This window comes from Rhincodon typus, chromosome 1 (assembly GCF_021869965.1).
Source record: "Rhincodon typus isolate 14 chromosome 1, sRhiTyp1.1, whole genome shotgun sequence".
Taxonomy (NCBI): domain Eukaryota; kingdom Metazoa; phylum Chordata; class Chondrichthyes; order Orectolobiformes; family Rhincodontidae; genus Rhincodon; species Rhincodon typus.
The window spans coordinates 48,148,574-48,173,221 of NC_063332.1; the positions used below are offsets into that span (position 1 = coordinate 48,148,574).

At 42.4% G+C, this 24,648-nt stretch overlaps 1 protein-coding gene across 2 annotated transcripts in view; it reads left to right on the forward strand.

Annotated features, from left to right (window-relative positions):
* Nucleotides 1-24,648, forward strand: part of gba2 (glucosidase, beta (bile acid) 2) — a 67,187-nt gene that overhangs the window by 9,815 nt on the left and 32,724 nt on the right. Inside the window, exons 4-6 of one of the 2 annotated variants that reach the window (XM_048602436.1) lie at nt 1,642-1,860; nt 5,049-5,288; nt 6,211-6,313. In XM_048602436.1, the coding sequence (XP_048458393.1) occupies nt 1,642-1,860; nt 5,049-5,288; nt 6,211-6,313 (562 nt within the window). The remainder of the gene's footprint in view (nt 1-1,641; nt 1,861-5,048; nt 5,289-6,210; nt 6,314-24,648) is intronic. The other variant, XM_048602438.1, reaches the window with a different exon arrangement.

The window sequence follows — 24,648 nt, forward strand, 5'->3', positions numbered from 1 at the left end:
AGACAGCAAGGTGCAGGGCTGGATGAACACAGCAGGCCAAGCAGCATCATAGGAGCAGAGAGGCTGACGTTTCGGGCCGAGACCCTTCATCAGAAAAGGGGGTTCTGAAATAAATAGGGAGAGAGTGGGAGGCGGATAGAAGATGGATAGAGGAGAGGAAACAAACAGGTCGAAGAGGCGGGGATGGGGCCAGTAAAGGTGAGTGTAGGTGGGGAGTTAGGGAGGGGATTGGTCAGTCCAGGGAGGACGGACAGGTCAGGGGGGTGGGATGAGGTTAGTCGGTAGGAGATGGAGGTGCGGCTTGAGGTGGGAGGAGGGGATAGGTGGGAGGAAGAACAGGTTAGGGAGGCAGGGACGAGCTGGACTGGTTTTGGGATGCGGTAGGGGAAGGGGAGATTTTGAAACTTGTGAAATCCACATTGATACCTTTGGGCTGCAGGGTTCCCAAGCGGAATATGAGTTGCTGTTCCTGCAACCTTCGGGTGGCATCGTTGTGGCACTGCAGGAGGCCCAGGATGGACGTATCGTCTGAGGAATGGGAGGGGGAGTTGAAATGGTTCGCGACTGGGAGGTGCAGTTGTTTATTGTGAACCGAGCGTAGGTGCTCTGTATGTGCACTTGTGTCAAAACAATTTTTTTTTCCCAATTATTTCTCATCAGCAGTCTGTCATTGTTGAAATCAACACATAGATTCAACAAAATAACTATAGCTTTGTGATGTGGGTAAGTGTGTAGAACAACAGCATCCCAAATGAATTCGCCAATCCAGTGTTCACAACATTTTCCTGTGCACTGGTGAGACCTGAAGACCATTTACCAGGCAGGAACAAAGGCTGAAGAGTTTCTGTCTTTGCATTCTCGGATGTATCCTCAGCTTCTCTTGGTAGATCAAGGTCACCAACATGAGCTTGGCCATGCTTACTAGATGAATTATAGCTGTATACCAGTTTCATTCTGTGCAGTGGATTGGCCACTGGCTCACGTAACTGCTGCAAGAACTGCAGTAGGTGCTGTAAACAGTTTAATTACTGCTCATCAACTGTTCTAATTTAGCAGCATCCCAGAAACACACACTTGGCAAAAGGAAATTCGGGAAGATAGATTCGTTCATGTGCTATTTCCAATCCAGGAGAAAGGAAAAACCAAAAGAATGAATCAAACAGCTGGGCAAGAGAGAACTGTAGCTAGCAGCTTCAACTCCAAAACCCCAACTTCAGCAACTGAAAGCAAGACTAAAACCCTGGGTCTGTGTGCCTGACTCCAACCACTGGTGCTTTCTTCTTTTTTTGTCTATTTTTTTAAACGCCCAAAACTATTTATTCTGCTTCCCATAGAGCAAACACTTTGGCTCCAGGTTTACAACACCTCTCCAAAAGAAACAGGACAGAACAAATCCTTCTTAAAGATATTTTTCATCACCGCTGGATTGCTAAGATTTTTTTTTGTAACAGAGACGGTTTTCTTTTTGTAGTTTTCTCACAGAAACCATACCAGATACTCTTGGGGAAGAAAGGAATAACCTACTGCTGCACAAGTGTCTGGAACAAGTTTTAAATTCCTTTTTATATTAGTTAGTAAACTTTCTACAGGATGTACCAATACGATGAATGAGACACTTAAGTGGATTTCTGTTGTTCCCAGTTTACTGTCTGCTTAAGGAAGAATGAACAGACTATTTATCAACAAGTACTTTCTGTTGAGAGACCTCACAAGCTGCAGAGTTGGAACTGGGGATACTGTGGAGAATATGGTTTTTACCATGCCCTTTATCCACGCGCTTGGACGGTTTACAAACTTCCAGGACAAAACGTAACTCTGACGTGTCGGCAGATATCTCCAATTATTCCTCACAATTATATGGTTAGTATTATTGTAAGCAGTGTGTTATTATGCCAGATGATCTGGAAAATTTTGGTTTGAAAAATGAGTTATAAGTACAAGCATTTATTTAATTTATTTATAATTTATGACATATGTATTCATTTATCATAAATCAATGGCTTCTGCATCAAGTTGTGCAAATGTGGGTTCTTCTGAAATAGTCTAGGAATTGAAACTAGTTTTAGAATTTGCTGGAATGGCCCCTTTTTTTTTTGTCCTTGTTCGAAACATTTATCTACTTAGTGAACGCAGCTCCATAAATATTGTAATGATGCAGAAGCCATCATTTGGCACATTGTATCTGCACCTTGCACATTATTTCTATTTAAATAATTATCTAATGCCCTCTTGACTGCCTTGATTAAACCTGCTGCCACCAACTTCCAGGCACTGCATTCTAGACCTGAATCACTTGGGAGGTGAGAAAAAAAACTTTCACAAAGTAATTGCTTCTTTTGCAAAACACTTGAAATCTGAGCCTTCTCATTCTTGATTTTTTCCTGTCTACTCTGCCCAGACCCCTTGTAATTTTGAAAATTTCTATCAAATCTCCACTTGGCCTTCTCTTGAGGAAACCATTCTCAACTTCTCTCGAATCTCTCTTCATAACTGAAATTTCATCTTTTCTGGACCATGCTTCTAGACCTTTCCTTCACACTCTCCAGTGTGTACTCATCCTGTGTGACACCCAGACTGTGTATAATACCCCAGCTGAGGCCTGACTAGTGTCTTATGAAGGTCTAGCATAACCTTTCTCCTCTTATATACCATATTCCTTATTAAAGCTTAGGGTACTTTATACCTGCAATTTTTCGATATCCTTTTGAACTTGTATGCTTTCATCCTCACCAGTTTATAAATCAGTTTACAAATTTTGAAATTTCTTGCATGCCAAGATTTAAATCATGATTATAAATTGAGTAAAACCAGGATCCCAATTCTGATCCCTAGATAATTCCACTACGAAATTTTTCTACAATATAAAAATATTCCTGTCAGTCTGCCAATTTTATACCCACGTTGTTGCTGTCTATCTATAGTTCATGAAGTAACCCGTGTCTCAGATTTGTGTGGCAATGTATCAAATGTCTTTTGAAAATCCACGTACATCGCATCAACAACATATCTCATCAACCTTCTGTTAATCCTTCAAAGTACTGTTATTTTCCCTTAAGAAATACATACTGGCTCTTCCTAATTAATCCGCATTGACCCCGAATCTAAATCTTTTCCAAATTTTCCCTACCACCAAAGTTAAATTGGATGATTTTTTAATCGTTGGGCTTCTCCTTTCCACCTTTATTAAACAAGGGAGTAATGTTTGCAATTTCTTTCTCTGGCACTATTGTCTGTGTACAGGGAAGCGTGAAAGAGTATGGCCAGTGCAATTTCCATTCTCTACTCCTTCAGTATCCTCGGATGCATCCTTGATCATCATGGCCTAGTTTAAATCTTTCTCTGGTAAAAACAAATGCTAAATATTCACTTAATATCGGTACCATACCTCCATGTATAAACAACCCTTTTATTATTTATGTGTGTCCAGAAGACTTTGGGATTCTCTGTTATGTTAGTTGCCCTTTTTTCATAAGTTTTCTTTGATTCTCTTATTAGCTTTTAAAACTCCCTTTCGGACATTTTGCAGTTGTTTATGGAATACAGGCATGCTGTCAAATGCAGTGGTGCGTGTCTAGGAATGTCTGCCGTTCCAAAGTGATATTACATTTTTAATATTTTTAAAAGTAACAAATCTTTTGGTCTTGATTAATGAAGCACCTTTCTGCTTCATTATTAAAAGGATAATTATATATAAATCATGCCATTGAGTAGCCCATTACAGTAATCTTTCTCCCTTTATGTTCTGCCACTTTCCTTTGGTGGTAGTGAGTTTCTGCATTTATTAATGTTCTTCCTGTGTAATGCTGGTAACCAATGTTCAAAATCCTTTTGGTACTATTTCTACTTGTACTCTACTTTCCTTTAATGCTGTATAACCCCATTCAGTTTTTTATAGGTTATTGATTTTATTTTGTCTTGCTGCCGCATGATTAAATCTTCCTTTATTTGAATGCAATTTATATTATGTAAGCCAGCAATCTGGAAATTGGAACATTCAGGGAGCAGGGGTTTTGTTACATATGATTGTTCCAAAATATTGACTATATTCAGTACTGCCTAGAAACCAAGATTTTGATAGGTCACTTAGAACAGTTGAAGGGTTATCAAACAGTCAGTTGGACCAAGACAGTTAGATAAGGTTGCCAAGGTACTTGGGACCAGAGAGGAGAGGCTTCATCCAGAAAAGATGCTGTACAGCCTTTGAATAGTTAGGAGCCCAGGGAAGTTTAGGCAGATGTGTTGGGATAGTTGGGGCTCACGACTTGAAGCAATGTAGTATTGATAGTTCAGCGCAACTGAGGTTGTTGGTGGTGGGGAAGGGAGGTTGTGGTGTGTGAAGGATGTCGACGAGCTGTATTTGCATTATGCAGCTGAGCACGATTAGAGCTCCAAGAAGTGCAAGGACAATACCAGCTTTGTGAACCTGGCTGTCTGTGGACAAGTGGAAATTGTGCCTGTGAGTAGATGTCAGGGTGTAGTTTTCAGAATCTAGAGGAGTACAGCCCCAATTGGGAGAATGAGCAACTGGAATGTGAGCAGTCATTAAGGCCATCTGCGATGGCTGCTTCTGAAGTTAGATCTTCAACTGTGAAACGCTGGATATTCTTGTAAAGTTTTAATGAGATTTGGTGACCAGGAAATGTCACTAATGTTTTGAGGGAGTTGCTGAGCAATCTATGGGATTTGTCTTGACCATGTTTGCTATTTGATGCCATTTCTGTTCTTACTTGCCTCTAGTTAATTCTGGATGTTAGAATTGTGTGTAAGTTGTGTGTGATTATTGTGGGAGGTCTTACTCTTCTAATTTTGTATAATATTATTTGTTAAAAATTGTGGAATTTTGTGGTTTTATTCTAAGTATTTGGGATCCCCTGTTTTGTAAACTACTTTTTAAAAAAAAGAAGTGTCTAGCCTGAGTATAACACAGATTTAATAATTTGAATGTGGAGCACACACGAAACTGCATTTTCAGTTGCAAGCCGTGAAACATTCAGCTGAATCGGCCAAGGAAATGTGGAATGGATTTAAGTGTTTCACTTGCCTTGCAGGACACCAGTCTCCCAGTTGGAGTCTTCATATGGGAAATTGAAAACCAAAATGAAGAGGACCTGGAGGTTGCACTTATGTTTACTCTGAGGAATGGTATTGGAACCAAGGACGATCAGAAAGGGGGACACTGGAATGAACCTTTCCACTTCAGTAAAGAAGACGACGACATTTCAGGAGTGTTGTTGCATCACGCTGCCCCTGTAAATAATTATACAATGGCGATTTCAGCCAGACATAAGGTGAGTGATGTATGTCATTACTATTCCAGAGTTTAGTATAGCTTTATGGAAGTACGGCATCAATTTTAAAATAGTCATTGGGAATGAAGAGAATTTTTAAAGAAACTTATGAAAGGAATTTTTGGAGCATGAATGCATTGCCTTAAACTACGTAGGGTCGATGGGAACAGCCTTCTTCCAATAGCAGGGAAGTCCAAACCAGGGCCGCCGCAGTCAAAGGATGTAGGGTAAACATTTAGGACTCTGATGAAGAGAAATTTCTTCATCTAAAGAGTGGTGATCCTGTGGAATTCACTGCCACAGAAAGCAGTCAAGGCCAGAATAATGATTTCAAGAAGGAGTAGGATATAGCACTTGGGGCTTAAGGAATCAAAGGATATTGGGTAGGGGAGTGGGAGTGGAGCAAGAGCAGACTACTGTGTTGGATATTTAGCCATAATTATAATGAATGATGGAATATGCTCAAAGAGCTCCTATTCCCTACCTTTCTATGTTTGAGGCATAGACCATACAAACAAGGAATATGTAACATGTGCTGCTGTAAGCATATTCACATGCACATTTACACTGGCTAAAGAATGTGAGCTATGTCTTTGTCTTCAATGGATATTGACATATATGTGCATTCTCCGTGTAATTGTTTAGCAATGTTTAGATGATGTCTCCTCTTGATAATACTTGCAGTGAAAGATGATTTGTTTGATGTAACTAGATTATAAAATTTATGCCATGGTGTTTTTTATAATCTGCAGCCATATTTCTTAAGGTTGGAAGAAGCGATAACCTGCTTTATATAGTTTTGCAACATTGAGAGTTTATGCCTTCTCCTTAGATTCTTGATATACATAGACATGTGTGTAAATATATTTAGTACAAAGCTAGTTTTGAATCTAATTTGAATTCAATTTGGTTTCATAAACAGCAAGGTTTAGTAATTAGTCAGCAGACTGAATTTAATCCAAATGGCATGGGACAAGAGATTTGGAAAGATCTGCTCCAAGATGGGAAATTGGATTCTCTACCAGGTATTTATATGTTAACTACTTTTTAAAATGATTTCCTTGCCTTTTTTTAAATGCAGTTCCTTCTGAAAATGGGCATGCAAACTTTATCTCAGCATCATCCTAAAATTATTTTGGGTTTGAAGAGGAGCTGTTGAATATGCTAAAACTAAAATTACATGGTATTTGCCTTAATAGACAAACACAAAAACCCTCCTTCAGATTTATATACTTGTATTGAATTTCTTACCTAGTATGCGAGGCCTGAGTGTGTGCTGAAGGCAGAAACAATCGTGGCTTTCAAAGGAAATTGACAAATTATCTGAACAGGAAGGAAAAATACAGGGCTGCAAGGAACATGGAATAGGCCTTTCCACCCTATCAAGCTTGCTCTGTCATTCAATAAGATCGCTGCTGATCTGATTGTAACCAAATCTGCATTCCCGCTTACCCCAGTTAAACTTAACTTGCTTGCTTAACAAGAAACTTTCTATTCTTGCCTTAAACATAATCAAGGACTCTGCTTTCCCCCATCTTCAAATGACCCTTTGAGAGAAAAAAAAAAGACATTGCTTCATCAGTTTTAAATTGGTGACCCTGATTTTTAATATAGTGACCCCCAGTTCTAGATTTTCCTGTAAGAGGAAACGTCCTGTCCATGTCTACCCTGTCAATATATATTTCAATCTTTCTCTTCAAAACTCCAACGGAGACAAGCCTAACCTGTCCAACCTTTGCTTATTTTAGCTATTAATCTGATAAGCCTTTTGTGAACTAATTCTAATGCATTTATGTACCATCCTTGAATGTGGTGACTGATACCGTGCACAGTACTCCAGATGCCGTCTCACCAGTACCCTGAACGATTGATGATCTGACATGTCTTGCAGAGGATGCCATGGCAGGGTTGTGTGGTGTTGTGGTCAATGTTGTCCTGAAGGCTGAGTAGCTTGCTACGCATGATGGTCTGTTTAAGGTATGGTGGTTGTTTGAAGGCGAGATGTGGAAGTGTAGGGGTGATCTTGGCGAGATGGTTGTCATCATCGCTGACATGTTGAAGGCTGCGAAGAATGTGGCGTAGTTTCTCCGCTCCAGGGAAGTACTGGACAATGAACGGTACTCTATCGGTTGTATCCTGTGTTTGTCTTCTGAGGAGGTCATTGCCAATTCCAACGTGCCACAGTGAAAATCTGCAATCAATTAATTGAGCATAGTATCCTGTTCTTATGAGGGCATCCTTCAAAATCCTTAGGTGTCAGTTGTGTTCCTCCTCATCTGAGCAGATCTTATGAAATGAGCAAGACTTGTTCTTATGGGATGGCTTCTTTAATATGTTTAGGGTGGAAGCTAGAGAAGTGCAGCATCATGTGGTTATCCGCGGGCTTGCGGTAGAGTGAGGAATTGAGGAGTCCGTCCTTGGTAGAGATGTGTGTGTCCAAGAATGAAACTGATTCTGAAGAGTAGCCCATGTTTAAGTCTGATGGTGGGATGAAACTTGTTGATATCGCTATGTAGCTGTTTCAGTGATTGCTCACCATGAGTCCAAAGGAAGAAAATGTCATCAATGTATTTGGTGTATAGCGTTGATTGGAGGTTCTGCGCAGCAAAGATGTCTTGCTCGAACTTTTGCGTGAAAATGTTCGTATATTGGGGTGCAGATGTGGTCCCCATGGCTGTTCTGTGTCTGGATGAAGAACTGGTTGTCGAAGGTGAAGATGTTGTGGTCGAGGATGAAGCAGAAGAGTTGCAGGGTGGCATTTGGAAATTGGCAGTTGGTGGTATTGAGTACTGAGGCAGTTGCTGTGATACTTTCGTCGTGGGGGATGCTCGTATATAGTGCCTAAACATCCATTGTGACGAAGAATGTCCCTGGTTCGACTTGTCCATGGGTACTGAGTTTCTGTAAGAAATCTGTAGTGTTGCAACAGAAGCTGGGGGTTACTTGCACAATAGGTGTCAAGATGCTCTCGACATAGACGGAGAGGTTTTCACACAGGGTCCCATTGCCTGATGTGATGGGACGTCCAGATGTGTTGGCTTTGTGATCTTTGGAAAGCAGCAGAAGTCCCCTAGGTGAGAAGTATGTGGGATGAGAGTGCATAGGATACTTTGAAGGTCTTGATCAGAGGTCTTGATCAGTCTGAGTTGATGGGAGTGTTCTTTGGTCGGATCGGTAGGTAGTTGTCTGTAGCGTTCCTGGTTGTTCAGTTGTAGGTATGCTTCTTTGCAGTTGTCCATTTTATTCTGTACGATGATGGCTCCTCCTTTGTCTGTTGGTTTGATGACAATGTTGCGATTGGACTTGAGAGCATGGATGGCGTTGCGTTGCGCTTGGGTGATGTTCTGCTCTAACTTGAGAGCACAGCTGATGAATCGGAAGAATTTCCAGATCCTCGTTTGCCTTATGAATTCCTCTGTGTCTGCCATGAGATCGATGGGGTCCATTTTGATAGTGGGGCAGAAATTGAGCCCTTGGCTGAGAATTTCAATTTTTGTACTGTTGAAGAGTGTGGTCAGATAAGTTGATGATGGATTTCCCTGCGGTGGTATCAGTTTGAACCATGGTACCAGGGGAGGCTTGGTTACTGCAGGTGGTGATGCCAAGTTTCTCCAGTTTTTTTTGTTTGTCCTATCGGATATAGGTGGTGGTGTTCCATTGCCAAGCCAATGAGGCAGTGTCTTGTAGCTGTTCTGCTGTATCCTGAGTGCAAGCTGAGAATATGGACTTTATCTTGATTTCAAGGTTGTTGCATCTGTTGTAGAATTGGTGTGCAAGATGATTTAGGAGTGTGCGGGAGGGGTGTCGGCAGAGTCTCTCAGCGTAGTCTGTATTGTAGGTTAGTTTGAGCAGGTTTGTGATCTGTAGTCCTTTTGGGATCTTCTCTCCTTTCTTGCATCTCTGCAGAAACTTGATGACTGTGTCGATATGTGCGATCTTTTCGGAGATCCTCTCCACTTTAAGCTGGCAGTTTGTGGTGTTGATGATAGCCATGATGTCGAGGTGCTGGTGTTGGACTGGGGTGGACAAAGTCAGCAGTCACACGACGCCAGATTATAGTCAATGGGTACTGTATCTGTAAAATTGTCCAGAGGGTTAGTCCTCTGTTTTGACATCATCACCTTGAAAAATTGTTATGATCTGTCTACCATAATTAGTTTTTACAGTCTTGGATTACTTTATTAGTTTGCAACTCTTGTATCTATCATGTTATTTGAGTCATTTATTTTGACTGCAGTGCCCCCTTTTAATTTTTTTGTAATTATCTCTGCCTCATTTAATCAGAGGATAGGTCATCCCTTCACTTGTTATTCAGTTGTTGACACTTTACTCAAACTAACACTCTTGATCACCTGCAGAGACTCATTATTCAACACTCCACTCACACCAGTTGTATGATCTTGTGATCTCTCTCTATAAATTCTGTGTTTCTCTCTCACTTTACTTGATGAAGGGGCTGCACTCCAAAAGCTTGTGATTTTAAATAAACCTGTTGGACTATAACCTGGTGTTGTGATTTCTGACTTTGTATTGAATAATGTGATGTGTTTTCCAGCAGAATCACCCTTTTTAGATAATAACATGCTACTTCATTCGTCAAGCCTATCTAGTTCGTATTGTCTGCTTCAGTATGAGTGTTTTTTTCCTTTGCTAACTTTCCGCTCTTTCAAGACATTCACTTCGTTTCTGCTGTACTATTTCAATAACATTTTCTCCTGTTGGTACCTCACACCAACAACCTCAATTAACACTGATTTTTATTTCACATATTGGGCAGGCAGCCTATTTTGGCATTCACACTCGCAGGTAATGTGCATCTCAAATATAATTACAGAAAATTTTGGTGATAGCAATCATAGAGAAGCCAGTAGTCCAGTGTGAGGAAAGCTAACTTGAATTGGGTAAGAATGGATCAGGCCTGAATAAATTGGAATCAAAGGTTGGCAGGTAAAATGGTAACTATCCAATGGACTACCTTCAAAAATACAGAATTTGAGTATAGTATTCACTGAAAAGAGAAAAGTATGACAAACTAATCCAGAGCTCTCTGGATGATGAGATTTAAAAGAAAAAATAAAGACAAAATGCACTTATGCTGGGTGTCTGGTAGAAAGTACGTTCAGCTTAGTTTTTCAGTTGTATCTGGAAGGAGTTGGAGAAGCAAATAAGAGAAACAAGAAAGGAAAGAGAAAAAGAGACCACCAGCTAACGTAAAAGGGAATCCCTAAGTCTTCTACAGACAATAAAAATGAGGAAATAAAAGAATAAAAAGAAGAACACAGATAATGAGGATCAAAAGGGGATTTATGTATGGAGGTGGTGAATCTAACTGAGGTTATTTTTTGTTCAGGGGATATGGGCAGAGCTAGCCTTGCCAGCATTTATCATCCATCCCTGATTGCCCTGACGTGGAGAGTAATGACCTGCCCTCTTTGAACTGCTGCAGCCCTTGTTGCGTATGGGCACCCATGGTGCTGTTAGGAGGGGAGTATTTTTGATATTCATTCATGGGATGTGGGCTTCGCTGGCTGGGCCAACATTATTACCTGCCCTTAGCGGCCTCCCGGCAGGGCATAACAACCTACCGGCCTGGCATAGTGGCCTCCTGGGCCCAGCATTGTAGTCTGGAGCAATCCTCCAGCCTTATGTTCCTCCAGCTGAAGCCTGGCATGGTCTGGAGCCAGGGCCTGGTGCAGGCTGGCAGCTAGGTGCCAGAGTGGTCTGTTGTTCTGAACTTCTATTTCTGCAATGCTGGATTTTTCATTTCTCTATTGTCTAAGATCTTGTAACTAAAGAAGCTGTACCTAGGTACCTAAGTGCTGACGTATAAACTTCACTACACTCATTGAGTATATGTGACAATAAAGGCTAATTCTAATTGTATTTCTAGTTACCGTTGAGAAGGTGGTTGTGAGCTACCACATTGAGCTATTGCAGCCCATTTGATCCACATGCCATTAGGATTTTGACCCAGTGACTTTGGAGGAATGGCAATACATTTCCAAGTCAGGATGGTGAGTGGCTTGGAGGCGAATTTGCAAATGGGAGGTGTACCTATGTATCTGCTGCACTTGTCCTTCCTTATGGTAATGGTTGTGGGGTTGGCAGGTGCTCTGTTGTGAATTTCTGTAGTGCATCTTATAGATGGTAAACACTGCTGCTACTGAGTTTGTTGGAGGCAGTGGATGTTTGTGAATGTGGTTCCAGTCCAGCAAGCTTCTCGAGTGTTGTTGGAGCTGTACTCATCCAGGCAAGTGGAAAGTATTCCATTATTTTCCCAGCTTGTGCCTTATAGATAGTGGGCAGGTTGTGAGGAGTCCAGAGGCGAGTTGCTGCAGTATTCCTAGCCTCTGATTTGCTCTTCTAGCCACTGTATTTACATAGTGAGGCCAGTTCTGGTCAGCAGTAACCCTAGGATGTTGATACTGGGGCATTCAGTGCTGGATAATGCCTTTGAACATGAAGGGACGATGGTTAGATTCTTCTCTTGTTGGAAATGGTCATTGTCTGGCACAAATGTCGCTTGCCACTTGCCAGTTTAAACCTGATATTGTCCAGGTTTTGCTGGATTTTGACATGAACTCCTGCAATATCTGAGGATTTGCGAGTAGTGTTGAACATTGTACAGTCATCAGTGAACATCCCCACTTCTGACTTCGGGTGGACGGTTATTGATGAAGCAGCTGAAGATAGTTGGGGCATTGTCAACTGAGCCGGACGGTGTAGAACTTCAAAAAGATGTGGACAAGTTAGTAAATGGGTAAGCAAGTGATGGATGAAGTTCAATGGGGAGAAATATTGGGAGGTATTTTAGGCAGAATGTGGGGAGACAACAAAAGAAAAGGTACAAGTCCAGCAGAGGTGCAGGAACAAAGGAACCAGGCTGTATATGTACATAGGTAATTAAAGGTGGGAGGAAAGATTGAAGGAGTTGTTTATTGAGCATAAAATATAGTTTTCCTAGCCTTATTAAAAGGGATATAAAGTGTAAAAACAAAGAGAAAAAGTTGAATATAAAGCAATGGTTTGGCCTTGGCTGGAATATTTCACCTAGTTTTGGGCCTCAAAACTCAGGAAGGATATGAAGGCATTGAAAAGGGTGCACAAAAGATTCTCAGAAATTGTTCTAGGGATGAGGATCTACAGTTATGAAGATGCTAGAGAGCAGAGTTTGAGTTGGGACTGTTTTCCTTCGAGAAAGGAAGGCTAAGAGAAGAATGGATAAGGTGTTCAAAATTTTGAGGGGGCTGGGGAAAAACTGCACTTATGAAGTGTTTCCTCTAAGCTGTATGGCCATGCAGCTGCCCAGAGGGTCCACGTGCTTTGTGGTGTGCGGCCATGCTTGCTTCCACTTCAGGAAGTCACAGCTATGCAGAAACCTCGGGCAAGGCAAAATTAGAGAGATGAGCTTGTGAAAGCATCACAAACACAGGGTACAGATATAAAGTAATTAGTAAAAGAAGCCGAAGTGTTGTAATGGGAATATTGTTTGGACATCTTTGCTACATTTCTGAATATAGAAATACTTTGTGAATAACTTTGAATCTTGAGTCCAACATGATGCTGCAGAAGGAAGTAGATCAACATGCGCCGAAATTGTTTCCGTATTGGAAGGTAGTGATATGGGAATGAAGTGAATAGTTTCATTATGAAGCAGCCGAACTGCTGCCACAGATTTGTTTTGTGCTGTGGTCTTCTGTCCTGCATTTATTTTGCCATGAGTACGCTGGCCTTTAATATCTCCCCTATAAATATGAATGCAAACTATTTGAGATCTATTTGAGATCTAATTAGCCTAAATATTGCCTATGATCAGCAGAAAAATGTTTTTCTGACAGGACAAAGTAAATGCTGTTTTTTTTTTTTCCTTTCTGTCTGAAATTCAAGCTCATCTTTTACTTCTTTATTCTGCCTCCGCTATGATTTTTCTGTCAAAGAAATTTGGGAGGCTGAATGTTGTACCCAGTGTTCACTCTCCCTTTGCCATTCACTTGCTTAAGGTAGCCTCTGGAACTGATCGATCTCAATTAGTGGGTAGTTGAGAGGAATCGGCATTGTCCACTGTCTCTGGACTTTCTTCTTTATCCAACAGGTAAGCCAGTTCTGTTAAAGATAAAGCCTACTAACTTAGATTTACATCTTCCTCCTTTTTGATCCTGCATTTCTGATTTGACCCTCCTTATTTCTGTCTCAAAAGCAATCCAGAATTAATCTTTTCTTCTTAGCTGTCTGCCTCTCTCTTTCCATAAATTCTGAAATATGCTCTGCCTCAACTACAACTGCGTGACTAGGCATTCTATCCTCTGACAACCAATAAAGTCATTTCTCCTAACACACCTTCCCATGCTCTTTATCTTAGCATCTGCCTCGTTCTGTCTGTGGTTTGTTTTATTGTCCATTCTTCATTGCTGCCAACCACGCAGGATTTTGTGAATGTTAAGAATATAGTTTTCTCACTTGCTGGAGTAGAAAACAAATTTATGCCTCAAGTTTCCCTTTGAATTTCTTCCTTAGTTTGAGTAGCAATGTTGACCAAAGTTGTCATTATGTTGCAACATGGATATTTTTATATTGAGGCTTCTCATATTTAATTTTGTAACTGCTTAATCTTTAAGCAAAAAAAATGACTTGGAGTAGCAGCCACCTATAAAGATGTTGTCATTCTGTACAGCAATCCAGCAAGCAATTTTATTGGTATCCAAATAGCTGTCTTTGTGTATCCGTTGAATTTCAGCTATCCTTTTGTGCAGTTGTTGGTACCTTGGGCCAGTTTGATGTCATGTGGCAGCTGTTGCAGCTTGCCATTCTTCTATGAAACTCATGAAAGCTACCTATGAGTTGAATCTGTCCAGCTAGCATAGTTTCTTTGCAAGTCTGCTTCTGAATTACCGATTTTACGTAACCATGAGAGCGACAGTGTCAATATTGACCTGCTGTGCTGTCATTAATGCACAGGTGATGACATTCAAACTGTTGTATTTATATTCTGTTTGGGATTTCAATAGGGTGGTCTTAAAAGTTATATTTTCTTGATGGAACTCTGAGCAAATATCTGAAATTGCCCCAGGGGATAAAATCTGCCTCTCTGTTCTTAAGACCAAAGTGAACAACTTCAACTTTCCTAAATTATATTCCATCTGCCATCTTGTTTCCCTTTCACTGAACCTGTCTTATCTTTTTGCAGCTCCTACATATCCTACAGATTGCCTTTCCTAGTTTTGTATTGTCGGCTAACTTGGATACATTAGTCTATGTCCCTTCAGAGTCACTAATTTGGTATATAAATAGCTGAGGTTCTTTCACTGATCTTTGTGGTATTCTGCCAGACATGACTTGCTAAATATGAAACTGTACTATTTATACCATCTCTGTGACACTCCATTAACCCATCATCTGTTAGTGCTAATATGTTCTCTTCCTTCCTCCTCTCTCCCCGTACACCGCACCCCAAAAAATAGAGCTCCATGGTGCCCTTAGCTGATTTTCAACTTTGTGTGTGGCATCTAACTGCCTTTTGGAAATCCAGGAAAACTACATCTACTGGTTTCCCTTTATTTACCCTATGAATTACATTGTCTTAAAATTCTAAATTTATCAGACAGAATTTCCCTTTTGTAAGACCATGTTGACTTACTCAAATTTTACTGTACTTTCTTACTGTACTTTCTAAAGTTTTCATTTTGAGGACAGTATGACTCTTTGGAATTCTGTTTTTATTCCTGAATCTAAGGAGTTTGGGAAATCTTAGCTACTGCATCACTGCAGCTGGCTGTTTTGGAACCCTAGGTTCTGAATTTCAGAGGTGAAGTGAGAGTGATTGGCCTTGAGTATCAAGGACACACTTTAACTGAGTGTGGTGTCAAGGAGCCCTAGACATACCTAGTACTAAGGAAAATAGTTGGGGGGTGTTGGGGAGTAGGGTCAGTCATTGCAGATCCTGGATGTCTGTGTAGAAGTTCCTCAAGATCGTGTCCAGCCTCAATTATCTTCAGCTGCTTCATCAATGATCCATCCTTTGCCATAAGGTCAGAAATGGAGATGTTCGCTGTTGATTGCACAGTATTTAGCACTATTGTAACAATTCATCTGGAAAAATATTCAGGTTTAGCCAGAAAAGTGGCAAGTGATGTTTGCCCGCCAATAGCCATTTCCAACAAGAGAGAAATCTAGCCATAGCTGTTTGACATCTAATGGCATTACCATTGCTGAATTCTCCCACATTAACATCATTGGAGTGATTAGTGACCAGAAACTGAACCAAACTAGCCACATAAATAGTGTAGCTACAAGAGCAGGTCAGAAATTAAGAACTTTGTAGCGAGTAATTCCCCCTCACCCCACACCCAACTTCCCAAAATCTATCCACCGTCTACACGGCACAAATCGGAGTGTGATAGAATGTTCCTTGCTTGCCTGGAAAAGTGCAGCTCCAACAACACTCCAGAATCTTGACAACAAACAAGACAAAGCAACCTATTTGATTGTCATCACATCCACAAACGTTTTAGTTCCTCCTCCACTGGCACTCAGCAGCAGTAGTGTGTATCATCTATATGATACACTTCAATAATTCGCTAAGGCTCTTAGACAGCATTTCCTGTGACAATCTAGAAGGACAAGGGCAGCAGATACATGGAAACTTGGTCATTTAAGTTCCCCTCCAAGCTGCACTTCCTGACTTGGAAACAAATTGCAGTTCCTTCAGTGTTGCAGGGTAAAAATCTTGCAAACCCCTCCTTAATAGCATTGTAGACTTTAGCAGTTCAAGGGAGCACCTGAACACCATCTTTTCCTGGCAACTAGGAACAGTAAATAAAAGTAACTCCAAGCAGTGACACCCATGCTCTGTGAATGAATTTTAAAACAAAAAACGTTGTAGCACATCACGTCCTGGGGGTAGACACTTGAGTTTCTCAGCACCTTTTCTTCACTGATCTGACCAAAACAGGGCATGAGGAAAATGCATATAGGAGTGTCGGAAGTACAACTGGAGATTTCACTAATGAACTTTCATACGACATCTTCACAGTTTCTTGATTTTTCTCTTCAGAATTTTTTGAGGACATGACCAAGAAGATTGAAGGCAGATGGTAGATGTTGTCTATGTGGAGGTCGGCAAGGCATTCAACAAGATTCCACATGGTAGACTGGTTTGTAAGGTTAGATCACATGGGATCCAGGGGAACTAACCATTTGGATACAAAATTGGCTTGAAGGTTGGAAACAGAGGGTGGTGATAGAGGGTCGTTTTTTTTCAGACTGGAGGGCTGTGACCAGCAGTGTGCCACAAAGATCAGTGCTGGGTCCACTGTTTTTCGTCACTTATATAAAAGATTTGGATGTGAATATAGGAGGCATGGTTACTAAGTTGGCAGATGACAGCAAAGTAGGTGGTGTAGTGAAGATGATCTCAGAGCATAATGGGACCTTGATCAGATGGGCCAATGGGCCAAGGAGTGGCAGATGGAGTTTAATTTAGATAAATGTGAGGTGTTGCATTTTGGTAAGGCAAACCAGGGCAGGACTTATACGGTTAATGGTGAGGCTTTGGGGTGTGTTGCCAAACGAAGAGACCTATGGGTGCAAGTTCACAGTTCCTTAAAAGTGGAGTCACAGGTAGATAGGGTGGTGAAGAAGGCATTTAGCACTCTTGCTGTCATTGGTCATAACATTAAGTATAGGAGTTGGTATGTCACTGTTGCAGCTGTACAGGACATTGATGAGGCCACTTTTGGAATACTGCGTACTGTTCCGGTCCCCTTTTTATAGGGAGGATATTGTTAAACTTGAAAGAGTTCAAAAGAGATTTACAAGGATGTTGTCAGGACTGGAGAGTTTGACCTATAGGGAAGAGGCTCAGTGGGCTGGGGCTTTTTTACCTGGAGCATCGGAGGCTGAGGGGTGACCTTGAGGAGGTTTATAAAATCATGAGGGCCATAAATAAGATGAATAACCAACGTCTTTATCCTAGGGTGGAGGGAGTTCAATATAGAGGGCATAGGTTTAGATTTAGAGGGATGTGGGCCAAATGCTAGTAAATCTGACTAGGTCAGATTAGGATGTCTGGTCTGCGCAGACAAGTTGGACTGAATGGTCTGTTTCTATGCTATGTGACTGTGACTGGGTCCACAGCAGCTTAAATGGGAATCAATGCCTCATCCTCAACAATCTGTGCTACAGGTGCATCTGTCTTTGACTGTAGCAGTAGGGATAAACACTGTAGATTCCTTGTAAAGGTAAAAGTCCCGTCTTCATAATGAGGAATATCCTTCATTGTGTTAATAATACTACCACACTGCTCAATGAGAAGATTTGAAAGGATCTAGCAACTCGACCGGGCATCCTTAAAATGCTATGGCTCATCAGGAGCAGAACTGTATTCTGTCAGTTGGCAATCTCATGGGCCAGCATCTCCTCATTCTACCATTACTTATCCAGACAGGCATTCAACCCTGGCTGAATGAAGAGTACAGGAATGCATACCATGGGAAGCACCAAACATACCTGAAGATGAGGAGGTGGCAGTGTCCCTGTCTCTGAGCCAGGAGGCCTTGGTTCAGGTTGCACCTCTTCTGGTAGTATGTAATAACCTCTCTCTGAACAGGTTGATTTTAAAAAAAAAAACCCACAGATGAGGTGTCAACCTGGTGAAGCTACAGCACAGGACTACTTATATGCCAAACAGCATAAGCAATAAATGATAAACCTGGGTTAAGAGATTCTCAACCAACATATCACATCAGATCTGAGCTCTTTAGTCCTACTAAATCCATTAGTGAATGGTGGTGGGCACTTAAATAACTCCACTGGGGAAGCAGTGGCTCCACAAATATCCTCAATGTTCAATCTTCGGTGCAAAAGTTAAGGATGACACATTTGCAGCAATTTTCAGCTAGAAGTACTAAGTGGATAATCCAAATTTGTCTTCTCTGAAGGTTCCCAGCATCAAAGATGCTAGTCTTCAGCTAGTTCCTTGGGGTAGTTTCTTAGGTTCAGCCATCTTCAGCTTCTTAACTGTAAGGTCAGAGGGAGGATGTTTGCTGATGATTGCAGTGTTCAGTACTATTGTGACAACTCAGATGCAGTCCATGTTCGAAAGAGCTGGACAAAATCCAGATTTGGGCTGACAAATGGCAAGTAACATTTGAGGCGCACAAGTACTAGGCAATAACCATCTCCAACTAGGAACCATCAAGCCTTGATGTTTAATAGCATTACCACCACTGGATCCCCACCATCAGCATCCTAGGGGGTTACCTATTGACCAGAGACTGAACCTGACCTATGAATACTGTAGCTATAAGTTTGGCTCAAAGGCTAGGAATCTTGCAACAAGCAACGCTCCTCCGGAGTTCTCATTTAATAAAATGAACTTTTAGGTACAACATACACTCCAAAGACGGCACCTTCCAAACCCAGGACCACTATCGTTTACAATGACAAGGGCAGCAGATACATGGGATCACACAGTGTGGAGCTGGTGGAACACAGCAGGCCAGGCAGCATCAGAGTTTCTTCTGAAGGGTCCTGACCCGAAACGTCAGCTGCCTGGCCTGCTGTGTTCCTCCAGCTCCACACTGTGTTATCTCTGACTCCAGTATTGGCAGTTCTTACTATCCTGAGATGCATGGGATTGCTGTTTTCAGCATTGCCGGATCAAAATCCTGAGACTCCCTGTCTCATTGCAGTCTATTTACTTCAATTAAAAATGCTATGATTCAAGAAAGCAGCTCGCCATCACCTTCTGAAGGGCAATTAGAATAGGCAATAAATGCTGGCCTAGTCAGCAAAGACCACATCCTCAGAATGAAGTAAAAATTTGGAGAGACCGAAAGCAGGTTGGTTGCAGCATACTGGTGTGATTCTGGTTGTTTGACATTTTATTATCCACCTTGCTCTCTCGCTGATCTCCCTATCTGCAACCTCCCAACAGTGTTCCAGTGAAGATCAATACACACTTCATAGATCATAGATCTTAGAATCCCAACAGTGTGGAAACAGGCCCTTCGGCCCAACAAGTCCACACCGAACCTCAGAACATCCCAACCAGACCCATTCCCCTGTAATCCACCTAATCTACACATCCCTGAACACTATAGGTAATTTAGCATGGCCAATCCACCTAGCCTGCACATCTTTGGACTGTGGGAGGAAACCGGAGCATCCGGAGGAAACCCACGCAGACACTGGGATAATGTGCAAACTCCACACACAGTTGCCCAAGGGTGGAATTGAGACCCGGTCCCTGGTGCTGTGAGGCAGTGGTGCTAACCACTGAGCCACCGTGCCTAACTTGAGGAGCAGCGTCTCAGCACAGTGCTTCCTACCAGCCTTAATGTTAAGTTCATCCATTTTCCAACCATAAAATCCAAATAGAGATTATTTCCTTTCTCTTTGCAAGTTTGTTCTTACTTTCCTGTTTTTCTCTCTTCTTTGCTTTTGAACAGCAACAGTTAATCAATCAACCACTGACACCCCTAGGCATCCCTTGTAGTTCTTCTCGCATTTCTACTCCCTTTGGCCTTGCACCATAAACTCCTAGAGTTAGAGTGATGCAGCATGGAAACAGTCCCTTCGGCCCAAACTGGTCCACGCTGACCGTGGTGCCCAATCAGCTTGTTCCAATTGGCAGCATTTGGTCCATATCCCCCTCAACCCTTCTCATCAATGTACCTATCCAAATGTTTTTTAAATGTTGCTATTGTACTTGCATCAACCACTTTCTCTGGCAGCCTGCACCAATCACACCCCTTAGGTCCTCATTAAATCTTCCCCCTCTCATCTGAAACCTATGCCCTCTAGTTTTCAATTCCCCATCCCTGGGAAAAATTCTATATGCATTCATGCTATCTATGCTCGTCATGATTTTATACACCTCAATAAGGTCACTCCTCATTCTCCGAAGTTTCAAGAAATAAAGGTCTATCCTGGCCAACCCCTCTCTATAACTCAGGCCCACTAGTCCTGGCAACACCCTCGTAAATCTTCTTTGCACACTTGCCAGTGTAACTATGCCTTTCCTATAACAGGGTGACCAAAAGTGCGCACACTACTCCCAAGTGCGGCCTCACCAACGACTTATACAACTGTAACATAGCGTCCCAACTCCAACAGTCAATGCCTCAACCGATGAAGGCCGGCATGCTAAGTGCCTTTCTCACCACCCTGTCCATCTGTGACGCCGCTTTCAATGAACTATGTACTTGTACTCCTAGGTCCCTCTGTTCCACAACACTCCTCAGGACCTTACCATTCACTGTATAAGTCCTACCTTGGTTTGACTTTCCAAAATGCAACACCTCACACTAATCTATATTGAGTTGCATTTGTCAATTCTCAGCCCACTTCCCCATCTGTTCATGATCCCTCTAATTTTTGATAACCTCTTTCGCTATTAATGATAGCTCCTAATTTTGTATCACCTGCAAACTTCCTAATCATACCTTGTATATTTACATCCAGATCATTTATGAATTTTGTTTCGTTTTCTTTTCATTTTCATTTAATCTCATGTTTTTTATCCTATTACATATATTTCCTTTTTTTTTCCCATACCAAATAGCACATCCTTTCACTTGCTTAAACCTAGTGCTTATCCAACACTTCCTGGCTCCAATGAAAGGTTAGCAACTGCAACCTTATCCCTTTCAGTATCGCCATAGATGCTGCCTGATTGCTGAGTATTTCTAGCATTTTCAGCTTTTTTTGATTTTTAACATCTTTACTTTTGTTAAGCATAAATTTTTTTTTGCTGCCAGTCATTGTGCAGAATTGTATATTTTAACAGAAGCTTCATGTAGCAGATCCAAGACTGTTCCAAAAGATCCTTATAGAACATAGAACATTACAGCGCAGTACAGGCCCTTCGGCCCTCGATGTTGCGCCGACCTGTGAAACCAATCTGAAGCCCATCTAACCTAAACTATTCCATTATCATCCATATGTTTATCCAATGACCATTCAAATGCCCTTAAAGTGGGCGAGTCTACTATTTTTGCAGGCAGGGCATTCCACGCCCTTACTACTCTCTGAGTAAAGAACCTACCTCTGACATCTGTCCTATATCTATCACCCCTCAATTTAAAGCTATGTCCCCTCGTGCTAGCCATCACCATCCAAGGAAAAAGGCTCCCACTGTCCACCCTATCTAATCCTCTGATCATCTTGTATGTCTCTATCAAGTCACCTCTTAACCTTCTCTCTAATGAAAACAGCCTCAAAACCCTCAGCCTTTCCTCATAAGACCTTCCCTCCATACCAGGCAACATCCTGGTAAATCTCCTCTGCACCCTTTCCAATGCTTCCACATCCTTCCTATAATGCGGTGACCAGAACTGTACGCAATACTCCAAGTGCGGCCGCACCAGAGTTTTGTACAGCTGCAACATGACCTCATGGCTCCGAAACTCTCTCCCTCTACCAATAAAACCTAACATACTGTATGCCTTCTTAACAACGCTATCAACCTGGGTGGCAACTTTCAGTGATCTATGCACATGGACACCGAGATCTTTCTGCTCATCCACACTACCAAAAATCTTACCATTAGCCCAGTACTCTGTATTCCTGTTACTCCTTCCAAAGTGAATCACCTCACACTTTTCCGCATTAAACTCCATTTGCCACCTCTCAGCCCAGCTCTGCAGCCTTTCTATGTCCCTCTGTAATCTACAACATCCTTCTGCACTACCCACAACTCCACCGACTTTGGTGTCATCCGCAAATTGACTAACCCATCCTTCTACGCCCTCATCCAGGTCATTTATAAAAATGACAAACAGCAGTGGCCCCAAAACAGATCCTTGAGGTACACCACGAGTAACTGAACTCCAGGATGAACATTTCCCATCAACCACCACCCTCTGTCTTCTTACAGCGAGCCAATTTCTGATCCAAACCGCTAAATCACCCTCAATCCCATGCCTCCGTATTTTCTGCAATAGCCTACCATGGGGAACCTTATCAAACGCTTTACTGAAATCCAAATACACCACATCAACCGCTTTACCCTCATCCACCTGTTTGGTCACCTTCTCGAAGAACTCAATAAGATTTGTGAGGCACGACCTACCCTTCACAAAACCGTGTTGACTATCCCTAATCAAATTATTCCTTTCTAGATGATTATAAATCCTATCTCTTATAATCCTTTCCAACACTTTACCCACAACCGAAGTAAGGCTCACTGGTCTATAATTACCAGGGTTGTCTCTACTCCCCTTCTTGAACAAGGGGACAACATTTGCTAGTCTCCAGTCTTCTGGCACTATTCCTGAAGACAATGACAACATAAAGATCAAAGCCAAAGGCTCTGCAATCTCCTCTCTAGCTTCCCAGAGAATCCTAGGATAAATCCCATCCGGCCCAGGGGACTTATCTATTTTCACACCTTCCAGAATTGCTAACACCTCCTCCTTATGAACCTCAATCCCGTCTAGTCTAATAGACTGTATCTCAGTATTCTCCTCGACTACATTGTCTTTTTCCTGTGTGAATACTGACGAAAAATATTCAGTTAGCACCTCTCCTATCTCTTCGGACTCCACGCACAACTTCCCACTACTGTCCTTGACCGGCCCCAATCTTACTCTAGTCATTCTTTTATTCCTGACATACCTATAGAAAGCTTTAGGGTTTTCCTTGATCCTACCTGCTAAAGACTTCTCATGTCCCCTCCTGGCTCTTCTTAGCTCTCTCTTTAGGTCCTTCCTGGCTAACTTGTAACTCTCAAGCGCCCTCACTGAGCCTTCACGCCTCATCTCTACATAAGCCTCCTTCTTCCTCTTGACAAGAAATTCAACTTCTTTAGTAAACCACGGTTCCCTCGCTCGACCACTTCCTCCCTGCCTGACAAGTACATACTTCTCAAGGACACGCAGTAGCTGTTCCTTGAACAAGCTCCACATTTCAATTGTGCCCAGCCCCTGCAGTTTCCTTCTCCATCCTATGCATCCTAAATCTTGCCTCATCGCCTCATAGTTGCCTTTCCCCCAGCTATAACTCTTGCCCTGCTTTATATACCGATCCCTTTCCATCGCTAAAGTAAACGTAACCGAATTGTGGTCACTATCACCAAAGTGCTCTCCTACCTCCAAATCTAACACCTGGCCTGGTTCATTACTCAGTACCAAATCCAATGTGGCCTCGCCTCTTGTTGGCCTATCTACATACTGTGTCAGGAAACCCTCCTGCACACATTGGACAAAAACTGACCCATCTGAAGTACTCGAACTATAGCGTTTCCAGTCAATATTTGGGAAGTTAAAGTCCCCCATAACAACTACCCTGTTACTTTCGCTCCTATCCAGAATCATCTTTGCAATCTTTTCCTCTACATCTCTGGAACTTTTCGGAGGCCTATAGAAAACTCCCAACAGGGTGACCTCTCCTTTCCTGGTTCTAACCTCAGCCCATACTACCTCAGTAGACGAGTTGTCATCAAACGTCCTTTCTGCCACCGTAATACTGTCCTTGACTAACAATGCCACACCTCCCCCTCTTTTACCACCTTCCCTGATCTTACTGAAACATCTAAACCCCGGAACCTGCAACAACCATTCCTGTCCCTGCTCTATCCATGTCTCCGAAATGGCCACAACATCGAAGTCCCAGGTACCAACCCATGCTGCAAGTTCACCCACCTTATTCCAGATGCTCCTGGCATTGAAGTAGACACACTTCAAACCACCTTCCTGCCTGCCGGTACACTCCTGCGACCTTGAAACCTTATTTATGACCTCACTACTCTCAACCTCCTGTACACTGGAGCTACAATTCAGGTTCCCACCCCCCTGTTGAATTAGTTTAAACCCTCCCGAAGAGCATTAGCAAATTTCCCCCCCAGGATATTGGTACCCCTCTGGTTCAGGTGTAGACCATCCCGTTTGTAGAGGTCCCACCTACCCCAGAATGAGCCCCAATTATCCAGGTATCTGAATCCCTCCCTCCTGCACCATCCCTGTAGCCACGTGTTCAACTGCTCTCTCTCCCTATTCCTCGCCTCGCTAGCACGTGGCATGGGTAACAAACCAGAGATAACAACTCTGTTTGTTCTAGCTCTAAGCTTCCACCCTAGCTCCTTGAATTTCTGCCTTACGTCCCCATCCCTTTTCCTACCTATGTCATTGGTGCCTATGTGGACCACGACTTGGGGCTGCTCCCCCTCCCCCTTAAGGATCCCGAAAACACGATCCGAGACATCACGGACCCTGGCACCTGGGAGGCAACACACCAACCGCGAGTCTCTCTCGTTCCCACAGAATCTCCTATCTGTCCCCCTACCTATGGAGTCCCCAATGACTAATGCTCTCCTCCTCTCCCCCCCTTCCTTTCTGAGCAACAGGGACAGACTCTGTGCCAG